The sequence below is a fragment of the Solanum pennellii genome, chromosome 1 (genome assembly GCF_001406875.1).
Source record: "Solanum pennellii chromosome 1, SPENNV200".
Lineage (NCBI taxonomy): Eukaryota > Viridiplantae > Streptophyta > Magnoliopsida > Solanales > Solanaceae > Solanum > Solanum pennellii.
Window position 1 is genome coordinate 4,249,315 of NC_028637.1, and position 12,461 is coordinate 4,261,775.

Below are 12,461 nucleotides of genomic sequence, written 5' to 3' on the forward strand. Positions count from 1 at the left end.
TTTCAAGTTCACACGAGCCCCAAAGTAGGCAAAGACAGATTTTATCAATTTTTGTTGCTATAGACCATGATTTTTTTAATCTGAAAATTCCAAAACAAAATGGTTGAATTTTAAATGGATGTCCGTTAAGACCTTAGAAATGAAATTAGTTCGTCCCGCGGGGAAAATAGTGCATTTCAAAGTTCAAGTGAGCCTCAAAACAGACAAATACACATTTTACCAATTTTCGTGTGTTATAACCAATTGATTTTTTATCGAGAAATCTCAAAAATAAATGATCGAAATTTTTTCATAAATGTCTGTTAAGACCTTAGATACGGAACCAGTTCATCTCGTGGAGAAAAATGGCGCATTTTAAAGTTCAAACGAGCTTTAGAGCAGACAAAGATATATTTTACCAATTTTCATGTGCTATAGCCCATGAATTTTTTTAATCCGAAAATCCCAAAATAAAATGACCAAAGTTTTTCATGGACGTCCGCTAAGACCTTGTAAATGGAACTACTTCATCGATCGGGGAAAAATGGTCCAATTTCAAGTTCAAACGAGCCCTTAAGCAGACAAAGATAGATTTTATCAATTTTCGTCTGCTATAGCCTATGGATTTTTTCTCTAAAAATCCTAAAAAAATTAAATGGCCAAAATTTTTAATGGAAGTTTGTTAAGACTTTATAAATGGAACCAGTTCATTCCGACGGGGTAAAATTATACATTTTTAAGTTCAAACGAGCCCCAAAGCAGGTAAAAAATTATTTTACCAATTTTTGTATGCTATATCCCATGAATTCTTTTATCCGAAAATTTCCAAAACAAAATTTTCAAAAAATTTTCATCGTCGTCTGTTAAGACCTTAGAAATGAAACTAGTTAATCCCGCGGGGAAAATGATTCATCTTCAAGTTCAAACGAGCCCAATAGTAGGCAAAGACAAATTTTACCGATTTTAATGTTTTATAGCCCAAGGAATTTTTTATCCGGAAATCTCAAAACAAATGATCAAAATTTTTCATGGACGTGCGTTAAGACCATAGAAATAGAACTAGTTCATTTTTCCAGAAAAAATGGGCATTTTCCGGTTCAAACGAGCCACAAAGCAGACAAAAATATATTTTATCGATTTTCTTGTACTATAAACCATGAATTTTTTTATCCGAAAATCCCTAAATAAAATGGCCAAAATTATTCATGGACGTCTGTTAAGACTTTAGAAATGGAAACAGTTCATCTCGCGGGAAAAAATGGTCTATTTTCAAGTTCAAACGAGCCCAAAGCAGGCAAATACATATTTTATATTCATGTGTTATAGCCCATGGAGTTTTCTTATCCAGAAATATCAAAACAAAATGACTGAAATTTTTCATGGACATACGTTAAGACCTTAGAAATGGAACCAGTTCGTCCCGCGGGGAAAATGATGCATTTTAAAGTTCAAATGAACCCAAAAGCAGGCAAAAACAGATTTTATCGATTTTCGTGTGCGATACATATGGATTTTTTTAATTTGAGAATCTCGAGACAAAATGACCAAACATTTTCATACACTTCCGTTAATACCTTAGAAATGGAACCAGTTCGCTCCTCAGGGAAAATGGTGCATTTTCAAATTCAAATGAACCCCAAAGTCGGCAAAGACAGATTTTACCAATTTTTGTATGCTATAGCCATGAATTTTTTTTAATCCAGAAATTCAGAAACAAAATGGCCGAAATTTTTCATGGACGTCCGTTAAGACCTTAGAAATGGAACCAGTTTATACCACGGATAAAAATGGAGCATTTTAAAGTTCAAACGAGCCCTAAAGCAGGCAAAAATGATTTTACCAATTTTTGTGTCCTATAGCCCATGAATATTTTTGATCCGAAAATCCCAAAATAAAATGACCAAAATATTTTATCGACGTCCGTTAAGACCTTATAAATGGAAGCAGTTCATCTCGTGGGAAAAAATGGTTCATTTTCAAGTTCAAATGAGTCCCAAAGTAGGCAAAGACAGATTTTACCGATTTTAGTGTGCTATAACCCATGATTTTTTTTTAATCCAAAAATTCCAAAATAAAATGGTTGAAATTTTTCATGGATTACTGTTAAAACCTTAAATTGAACTAGTTCGTCCCGCCGGGAAAAATGATGCATTTTAAAGTTAGAACGAACCACATAGCAGACAAAGGCATATTTTATCGATTTTTGTGTGCTATAGCACATGCATTTTTTGGTCCGGAAATTCCAAAATAAAATGGCCAAAAATTTTCATGAACGTCCGTTTAGACCTTAGAAATGGGACCAGTTTGTCCCGCGGGAAAAAATGGTGCATTTTCAAGTTCAAACGAGCCCCAAAGCAAACAAAAGCAGATTTTACTGATTTTCGCGTGTTATAGTCCATGAATTTTTGTATCCGAGAATCTTGAAATAAAATGGCAGAAAATTTTCATGGATATTCATTTAAACCTTAGAAATGGAACTAATTAGTTCCACGGGGAAAATTGTGAATTTTCAAGTTCAAACGAGTCCCAAAGCAGGGAAAGACAAATTTACCGATTTTCGTGTGCTATTTTTTTGAATCTGAAAATTCCGAAACAAAATGGTAGAAACGTTTCTTTGACGTCCATTAAGACCTCAAAAATTGAACCTTTTCGTCCTGCGGGTAAAAATAGTGGATTTTCAAGTTCAAATGAGCCTCAAAGTAGGCAGACATATTTTACCGATTTGCGTGTACTATAGACCATGAATTTTTTTATTTGAATATTCTAAAACAAAATGACCGAAGTATTTCATGGACATCCGTTAAGACCTTAGAAATGGAACTAGTTCGTATTGCAGGGGAAAATGGTGTTTTTCAAGTTCTAACGAGACTCAAAGCAGACAAATACAGATTTTACTGATTTTCGTGTTCTATAACCAATGAATTTAATCTGGAAATCCCAAAATAAAATGGTCAAAATTTATCATGGACGTCCGGTAAGACCTTATAAAGGAACCAGTTTGTCCAACGGGAAAAAATGATGCATTTTTAAGTTCAAACGAGCCCAAAATAGGCAAAGACAGATTTTATCAATTTTCATGTGCTATAACCCATGAATTTTTTTGATCCGAAAATACGAAAACAAAATGACCGAAATTTTTATTTGATGGTGAAATTGCTCAAGCACTTAAAGCAAGCCTTAATATTACTTGTCATTCTAGCAATTAATTGAAAGGGGTCGGATGATACGAGGCAACACAATTTTAACACTTAATTAATCACTCATTCGATGCTCATTCGAATTTAATTTGGTCACAAAATAAATATCAAATACAGAATAAAAAATTAAAAAATTATCAAATTTAGATCAAAGATAAAATTGTAAAAAAGCAATGTACATGAATATTTACCCACTATCTTTATCCTTCCATTCTCAATTTATCAAGCAAACTCTTTTGGATCAAATTACAAAGAATTTGGGCTTTTTGGAAAAACTCTTTGTGTGTAAGAGATGTTATTTCTTGCAAAACTTTGATTGCACAAAGAGAGAGAAAACTCCAAATGCAAAATAAAGACACACTTGCAGTGTACAAAAGCTATCACAACAGCATATAAATAAGTCAGTAATAATATAAGAAAAATGGTCTGGAAAATACATCAATTTTGGCCGAAATTTCTATTACGATACCAAATTTTATAGATGATCTTTTACTCCTTGTACAATCTAAATTTTAAAGGTATATATGTACCCACGTGGACACATTGTTACTTATAAGTATGCAGTATTTTTTATGTCCACGTGGACATATATGTACCTTTAAAATCCACTATTAAATAGTGCGGGGGGAAAGAGGGTAAAAAATCATTTCCAAAGTTTGATATCGTTACAATAATTTTTCAATCAAAATTCTGATATATTTCAGACCTTTTTCCAAATAATATAATTTTTATATTGATTAATTGTCAGTTTTTTATTAACAAAATAAAAACCGTCATATAGTTTTTTTTTTTTAGGTAAATGAGACGATATACTATAACTTAATATCTATCAATACATGTGAGTGGATTTATCTATTAGTTTGCTAGAAGCAATAACAAATATGTTATAGCTGCATTTGATGTTAAATTTGAAAATTTCAAAATTATTGAATTGTGAAATGCAATTTAGTTAGAGTACTATTACAAATTGATAGAGGTAAAGGCAAAATTAGCAGTCATAAATTACAAAAGATGGCTATATAAATACATAAACTCCCAAAAAAGGAGAGAAACATATTATTCACGTATAATTGATATGGAACGATATTTTTGATAAAATTTTGTTTATGCAAATTCATCCATGTAGTAATGCTATAACTAGATATAATTATATCATAATTAGTGTTGAATGCCTTGAATCGGACCCGTTACAAACAGAAAGGACGGGGGTCTTGTCACAGAGAAGCTACATTCAGAAGGTCTTGGCGAGGTTTGGCATGTCTTCATCTAAGCCTATTGATACCCCCAGTGCTGCCAATATCCATCTCACTGCCATGTTCGCTCCACAGTCAGAAGAAGAGAAGGAGTATATGTCACGAGTCCCTTATGCCAGTGCCGTAGGAAGTTTGATGTATGCTATGGTCTGTACAAGGCCAGATTTAGCACATGCAGTCAGTGTAGTGAGCAGATTCATGGGACAACCAGGGAGAGAACATTGGCAGGCTGTGAAGAGAATTTTCCGGTACCTTAGAGGTACATCTGACGTTGGTCTCATTTATGGAGGTGATACTCAGTGCTTGGTTACTGGCTATTCTGATTCTGACTATGCTGGAGATGTTGACACAAGAAGATCGATGACTGGCTATGTGTTTACCCTTGGAGGATCTGTCGTCAGTTGGAAGGCAACTTTGCAACCTACAGTGACTTTGTCTACTACGGAAGCGGAGTACATGGCCTTGACAGAGGCTGCAAAAGAAGGGATTTGGCTGAAAGGGCTGGTTAGTGATCTTGGTCTGCATCATGATCAGGCTACGGTGTATTGTGACAGTTTGAGCGCAATTTGTCTAGCCAAGGATCAAGTCCATCATGAGAGAACCAAGCATATTGACGTGAGGTATCATTTTCTGAGAAGTGAGAAGAGAATCAAGGTGAAGAAAGTAGGAACTGCTGATAATCCTGCTGATATGTTCACAAAGCCGGTTCCACAGAGCAAGTTTCAACACTGTTTGGACTTGCTCAACATCAGAAGCTGTTAATTGCCCTGCGGGGCAACTCTGAGGAAGAGGGGGAGGCCTGGCACTATCATAGTGCGTCTGAAGAATCTGTTCGGAGAATTCAAGTCAAGGTGGAGATTTGTTGAATGCCTTGAATCGGACCCGTTACAAACAGAAAGGACGGGGGTCTCGCTGCCCGGTCAGCGAGTCGGGGGGTCCAGGGGGGCGACGCGCCCCCTGGCCTGGGGGTCTGGGGGGCGGAGACGCCCCCGGCGCGACGGTATACAATGTTATTGTATTGGGCCCTTAATTATCTGTTAATTCTGTATGTTGGGCCCAAGCCTGTTAGGGCGTAGCTTAGCACTATATATAGACGCTATGGCAAACCCTATTCTGTAATTCTGTTCTTGCCTCTCCTTAATAAAACTGCTCTCCCTCTTCCCGTGGACGTAGCCAATTTGTTGGTGAACCACGTAAATCTGTTGTCTTGTTTTTCGCGTTTATATTTTCTCGTATTATCTCGAATTCCGCATAACAATTAGCATATATTCTAGATATATTATATTTTTTATTTGAAGCAAAGAAATCAACTCATTGCATCGTGAGTTTGATTTTGAAATCAAAATAAAGGATTATTTTGAGCCTTTTATCCAAATAGAAAACCTTTACCCCATATACAAAAAAATAAATTTGAATTTTAACAAGCAAGTTATGTTATGATAATAAGTTAATGAGAATCTATGTAGCACAACTATCTAAAATAATTCTTAGTCTTTGAGATGAGGAGGAAACACAGTATCAAAAACAACCATTGCAAAAATATGTCTAACTTCACGCAATTTTCCTAATGCTAGGGATTCATACTCGATTTTACGGCCTCGTTTTCTTCGAAAATCCTTCTCCTTTCCCTTTCTAACACACTCAAATATTGCAGAAACCTTTTGTGAAAGTGTCCATGAGATAAACACCTGCAGATTGAAATGGGAAGGTGAGAAAAAACATCAATAACAGCTGCATGAAGACATAAAATGGAGGCTACGAGGGTGGGGATGAAGATGAGGTGTGTTGGACGGTGGGGAGGACAAATAACTGAGGAATGCCACTCGTGGAACTTGTTTTCCCTATTTCCACTGGAAAAGTCTTTTTTTTTTCACTTTAATCTACTTGTTTTCCTAAAGAATTCCAAAAATGATTGACCAATCGAACATAGAAAAATTGGAAAACAATTTCCATCATACCGAACACACCATTTAGGGATCGTTTGGTTGGGAACAACTTATCCCAGCATAAGTTATTCCACCATGTATATGGGATAACTTATCTCATCACTGTAGGTATAAATGGTGGGATAACTTATGCCGGGATGACTTCCTGCCAGATCATGTACATGAAGCTGGAAGTCGGAATGAGTTAATATGTGCTGTTTAGAAAAGGTTTCGTGCAGAAACTTCTTACTCACCAGATCTGACTTCGGTGCTTGAGGATAATCTATCAGAGCTCGGGAAACAACATGCTCATCGGTCATCTCTTGCAATGCAGCTTCGACATAAGTGGCAAGATCCATCATCTCATCCAATAATGCTTCATCCGACTCAATATTTTGGTCTACAAGCTCAGGAAACCTTGTATCGTGTGGTTGGGAGATCTTTCTCACTATTCCCAACACATCTGATAACGATCCACCACAATGAACAGCAATGCTAAAGGCAGCAACAACCAAAGGATCCCTCGGTTTGTCCACCAGTGCTTTATGGAATGCTAAGATGGCAATCCTAAAAGAATTATTATTTAAGCTGATGAGTCGGAAACAAAAAATTATAATCTATAAGCAGATGCAGATAACTTCCATGAGATGCCGTAGATCAAACATGTATGTGCAGCCAAATACTGATAACACGGGCATATAACTTTTCATATCTGCAGTTCGAAAATAAGTTCACACATTCTCTACTTTAACTTCAATTTCTATTTCTCAAGATAAAAGGTCTAGCATTTAAAAGTTGTCACATGTCATTTTTCTAATTGTTAAACAGCTATTTTACTGATGACCAGCAACACGAGAATGCTGGACGGTATATACAAGGATAGCATCATTACAAAAGCTGTAACATTTCACAAAACTCATTCATATTACGAGTGGTCAAACGAATTATCTCATGTTGCCTCGGGCTCCACCATCAGAATCTGATCAAATACTATAGCGCAAATCAATGCTTTAATCAGTAATTCTCCAAATATTATATCTTTTGGTTTTTCCAATTCAGCTTTTCATGAAAGCTTCATATTCTCGATTATATTAAACAAATTATTTTAGTTTTACTATAGTTCGCTCTTCTCTTTCCAGTATCATACTTGCACTGTCTAGACGTAAAAAAGTTTAAAATTATCTTAGGGATGCAAACAAACATGAAAATTTTGCAGCATCATTAAAATTCTTTCATAATGATTATGTTCTAGATTGCTGCTTCAGATTCTTTGAACTATAGATAATAACAAGAAGACAAACACAGTGTAATCCCACAAGTCGGGTCGAAGGGTACGATGTAGACAGACCTTACCCCTACCTTGTGGGGTAGCGAGGATATTTCTGATAGACCCTTGGTTAAAAAGAAGTGTCATCAAAGCAGGAGAGTCTATGCGCCATAGATGATCTATGGAATTTGAAAATGGAAAACGCAAGTAACAAGTCGGAGGAAGAAATAGTTTCTCACCATAAACTAGAGTTGCAAGGCTTGTTCGGTGCTAGAAGGTTGTCCAGAGTTAAAAACAAAGTCTGCATAACGTCAACATGAAGATGTGATTGCATGCTACAAACAACAACACACGTCACACAACTGGAAAATTCAATTTTAATCCACCTTTAATTCCAGCACCTACAGAAATTTAAAGAGAACTATATTTTCTGGGAGACAATTTTTTTGCCCCTTTCTTTATCTAAATTAGTCATTCTAAACGAGAGAACGTATTTCCTGAACGTGTAGAAGATGCATGTAACTATAGCAACATAGAATCCTGTTTACCAGAAGCATATTCGATCTCTTATCACGCCTTCGAAAACCCTGGGAAATGAAGTAGGAAGCCTGCCAAATAGAGTGATACATTAGATTCTTGGTAATAATTAGTATAAGTAGCATAAATGCAAAAAGGTTGGATTTCCATACTTGGATTGGTAGAAGAATTTCTAGAAGTCCGAATTTCCATAATAATCTCAATGAAGCTTCTGCAGAACCATATGCCAGCATGTAATTCATTTCCAACAAGATTCTTCCCTATATTATGTGATTAAAAGAATAGGCTCAAAAAATATTTTATGTTAACAAGAAAAAGTTGAAGTATATAACTAACTTACCTTATCAAGTCTAGATATGGAAGATGCTAATTCTTTTATAGAATGGGCTGTTTCTCGAGCAAAACGAAATCTTAAACGGCCTGCTATCCTTACTCCACGCAGAATGCGAGCTAAAAGACGTCAGCCCGAGATTAATGCAAAGATTAATTGGATATTACCAACCACAATTGGCAGATCCTAAAAAATAAGATCCCAGAAGAATGACACAAATATTAACAAGACAAAGGATAGTCTAGATTACCGCAGTCCTCAATGAAAGAAGCATTTGCAGGAATCACACATCTCACCTGCAAATGCAGTTAGGCTAAGCACAATTTACACTATTAAAGGACGTTAAACAACGAGAACAAAAAGCTGTAAAAGGTACATGCACACTTTAGCCCTTCTAATATCTTCCAGTCCGCCCAAGTAATCATAGACTATCTTTGTAAATGGATCAAACATCAATCTACAATACAAAAATCCTTCTTTAGTTTTCTAGATTGAAATACTGAAAAAATTGATTATGGTTAACATATCTACTTTATGTACCCATTGATAGTAAAATCTCTCGACAAGCAATTTTTCCAACGAATGAAATCGGCTTCACTGCATGCAGGAGGTCTTCGAACAATATTATAGCCATTCCTCTTAAACTTCCTCCTAGTCGCAGTAAAGCTCGAAACCTGCTTTGGACAGAGAATCGAAAGAGGTAAATACTCAAAAAGATACCTCAGAAACTTTTAACACTCTTAATGAGGTTTACTTGATTACTAAAAAAGGAAAAAATTTCAAACCAAGAAAAAGATGTTGCTTGAGAAAAACCTCCACAATGGTATCATCAATATGCACATGGCATATAGGGAACCTCCTTCCAACAATTTCACAACGCTGAAATATTTTTAGTACCTGCACATGATTAATTGCATCACAGATAGCCAAATTTCAGCTTCATCATTAAATAACCACGTGTTCGAACCTTCTGAGTGCAAAATAACTCCTACTCAGCTATGTTGCTCGGACTCTTCAAAAATATAGAAAAGCAAACTCGCTACTCCTACTCAGCTATTAGTTATGTTGCTCGGACTCTTCAAAAATACCATAGCTACTCTCTACCCATAAAACAAACTCGCTAACAACCCCATATTCATAAATTCCTAATAAGTCTGTGAGGACATCAAAAGTCCATCTTGCCACAAAAGTTAGTAAAGGATGAAACTAAGGTTCAATTTTCAAGACTACACAAGAGAATATCATTATTAATAGAAGAACTAAAAATTAAGATAGAAGGTTATAGATTTAAGAAGATAGGGTACCATTTGAGCACTAGGTTTAACCAACAGGAAATCTTTAGCTACCCCAAATTGACAGTTTTTTCCCTTCTAATTCATATCCTATCTATAAAAGTTAAAACAATCTTAAGAAGACAAAAACATTAAAAAAAAAACAGTGCGATTCATGTACTTCATGCAGTAATACTTTCTCTGTAATTACCTCACAGCACTTTCTTGTTGCTAGTTATCATATAACTTACATTTAACAATAAAAAAGTGCAGTGCAGCTAACCTCTTTAAGTTCAGCTGATGTTAATACATCAAAATCTTTTGGAGTTCTGTCCAGTATAAGATCTCTAACACAACCCCCAACAAGGTAGACCTCAAACCCTGCCAAAAACAAATAAAAAAAAGGAAAGGTGAGGCCACAAGGAGGAGAAATAGGAATCATCATGTTCCAAAGAGCAAGACTAAGGATGTGTTTAGTACAAAGGAAAACATTTCCAGAACTTCTTTTTCAATTTTCCGATGTTTGGTTGATCAAAATTTTTTGAAAACGTTTTCATTAGGTAAACAACAACAATAACAACAAATCCAATGTAGTCCACAGTGGAGTATGGAGACGATAGAGTATACACAAACCTTATCCCTACCTAGTCGAGGTAGAGAGGTTGTTTCTGATTGACCCTCTCAAGAAGAACAATTCAAACCAGTAAGGAAAAAAAAATATGAAAGTGAAGAAGCCATGGAAGATAGTGTGGCAGGCATTACATAACATTCAGAAGTAAAGGAACATTAACAACAACTAAATAGTTCGTTAACCGAATTACTAGGAACAACAAATAGTAAAAAAACCGGAGAACAAAAACCGTGAATAATGTTAATATTACTGGTATGACAGAGAAAGCAAATACATGCTCCAAACTACCAACAGGCATATCCCACTGGAAAGTGAGATACTGTGGAACTCTACCTACTAGACATCTACCCTAGTCTCCGACCTCTAAATCCCTCAATCTAATGTCATGTCCTTAGCAAGCCGAAGATGTGTCATTGTCCTGTCTAATTACCTCTTTACAATACTTCTTCAACCTACTTCTACCTCTCCATAAACCCACCGTTGCCAACCTCTCTCACCTCCTCACTAGGTCCTTTGTAAATTTTCTCTTCACGTGTTTGAACCATCTCAACATCCTCATTTCCACAACTTGCATCTTCTGAACATAGGAGTTCTTAACTGGTCAACACTTCGCTCCTTACAACATAGTTGGTCTAACCACCATTCTATAGAACTTACCTTTAAGTTTTGGGGTCACCTTCTTATCACACAAGACTTCGAATGCAAGCCTGCATTTCATCCACCCCGCACCAATATGGTGTGTGACATCATCACCAATTCCCCCCATTTCATTAGATTATAGATCCAAGATATTTGAAACTTCTTCTAAGATGCTTGAAACTTTCTTTCTTGGGGATGACCTAGAAATTCAGCCTTAGTTCCACATCAGCCTAATGCTTTACATCACCAAACTTGCAAATTGCAATACAAGTATTCTCTAGGAAAACAAGTTCGTTAAAAATGATGAAAATACGGAAAACAAGTAATATTGCACATCAATTGTCTCCTCCCTATCCTCCAACACACTCCACTCACACCCACAACCCCCATTCCCACCACCCCTACCTCCACTCCCATCCCCAAAGTGTTTGAAACTTTGAATAAGTTATATACAAATATTTTTGGTACAATATTTTCTACTTATCTACCAAACATAAAAAAAAAATAAACAAGAAACTCATTTATATCCCAAAAAAAAGATTTTCCAGAAAATCATTCACATTTTCCTTCATACCAAACACACCCTAAAGTGCAATTTACAACAAATTCCTACATATATATGCTAATTTCTGAATTGTGGTTCATTACACATCCACAAAAAGTAAAACTTCAAGAAAAAAAACTCAACTTTTCTACCTTGTAAGACTGAATAACTTTATACATCAACAACAACAAAATAAAAACCCAAAAGAAAACAAGTAAATAATCAAATAATCATCTTGAACACATACCCTTTTTCTTTAGCCCATTCAAAACCAATCTTGTAGGTTTCGCAATCATTGATGTACTTATTCCAAGTTCTTCTGAACTCAATTTCTTCCATTTTGGTGCATCCCCATCACCTATTTTAATGAAAAATCACCACCCCAAACTTCCAATTCACAATATATAGCTCAAATAAAACCCATAAAAATTGAAACTTTATCATCAAAATTTTACCTTTTCCATCTGAAGCATTATAAGATCGATTCTTTAATACTTTTACTGGTTCAACAGCTACTGCTGCAACAGAGCTGATCTTTCGGACATTGCGAAGCCAGAAGATAAAAGGGCTACGAATATTGAGTTGGGTTTTAAAGATAAGAACTTGAGGAACTGCCATTGTTATCCCCTTCCGGAGTTCTGGTTTAAGCCATTTTAATATCTTTGGGAGGGAAAGGATATATATGGATATGATTTTTAATTTCATTTAGGTATATACCAAAACAAATATTCCGTATATTCTAATTTAGGTGACACTTTTCGTTTTTCTAGAGTCAAACTATTTAAGTTTGATCGGAAATTTGTGTATGAAATCTTTAATTTTTTTTGAAATTAAATTTATATATTCGTAAACTATGTAAAAAGTATTATAAATCACAATAATTGATA

General features: G+C 35.4%; 1 protein-coding gene across 1 annotated transcript; it reads right to left on the reverse strand.

Moving 5' to 3' along the window:
• Positions 1-5,824: 5,824 nt before the first annotated feature.
• Positions 5,825-12,246, reverse strand: LOC107009087 (poly(A) polymerase I-like). Its single transcript, XM_015208361.2, has 13 exons — positions 12,030-12,246; positions 11,822-11,932; positions 10,044-10,141; positions 9,303-9,386; positions 9,030-9,163; positions 8,874-8,946; positions 8,740-8,785; positions 8,499-8,608; positions 8,311-8,418; positions 8,170-8,229; positions 7,861-7,922; positions 6,609-6,921; positions 5,825-6,117 (listed from the first exon to the last, which is right to left on the reverse strand). The coding sequence occupies exons 1-13, from the start codon at positions 12,190-12,192 to the stop codon at positions 5,917-5,919; spliced, it is 1,563 nt and encodes a 520-aa protein (XP_015063847.1). The 5' UTR covers positions 12,193-12,246; the 3' UTR covers positions 5,825-5,916.
• Between the last annotated feature and the right edge of the window lie 215 nt (positions 12,247-12,461).

Coding starts and splice junctions, on each gene's coding strand:
- LOC107009087 (XM_015208361.2), bottom strand. CDS start 12,192: ATGGCAGTTCCTCAAGTTCTTATCTTTAAAACCCAACTCAATATTCGT. Junction 11,933..12,029: donor TAATGCTTCAGATGGAAAAG/GTAAAATTTTGA, acceptor TCATTAAAATAG/GTGATGGGGATGCACCAAAA. Junction 8,230..8,310: donor AAATTCTTCTACCAATCCAA/GTATGGAAATCC, acceptor TCTATTTGGCAG/GCTTCCTACTTCATTTCCCA.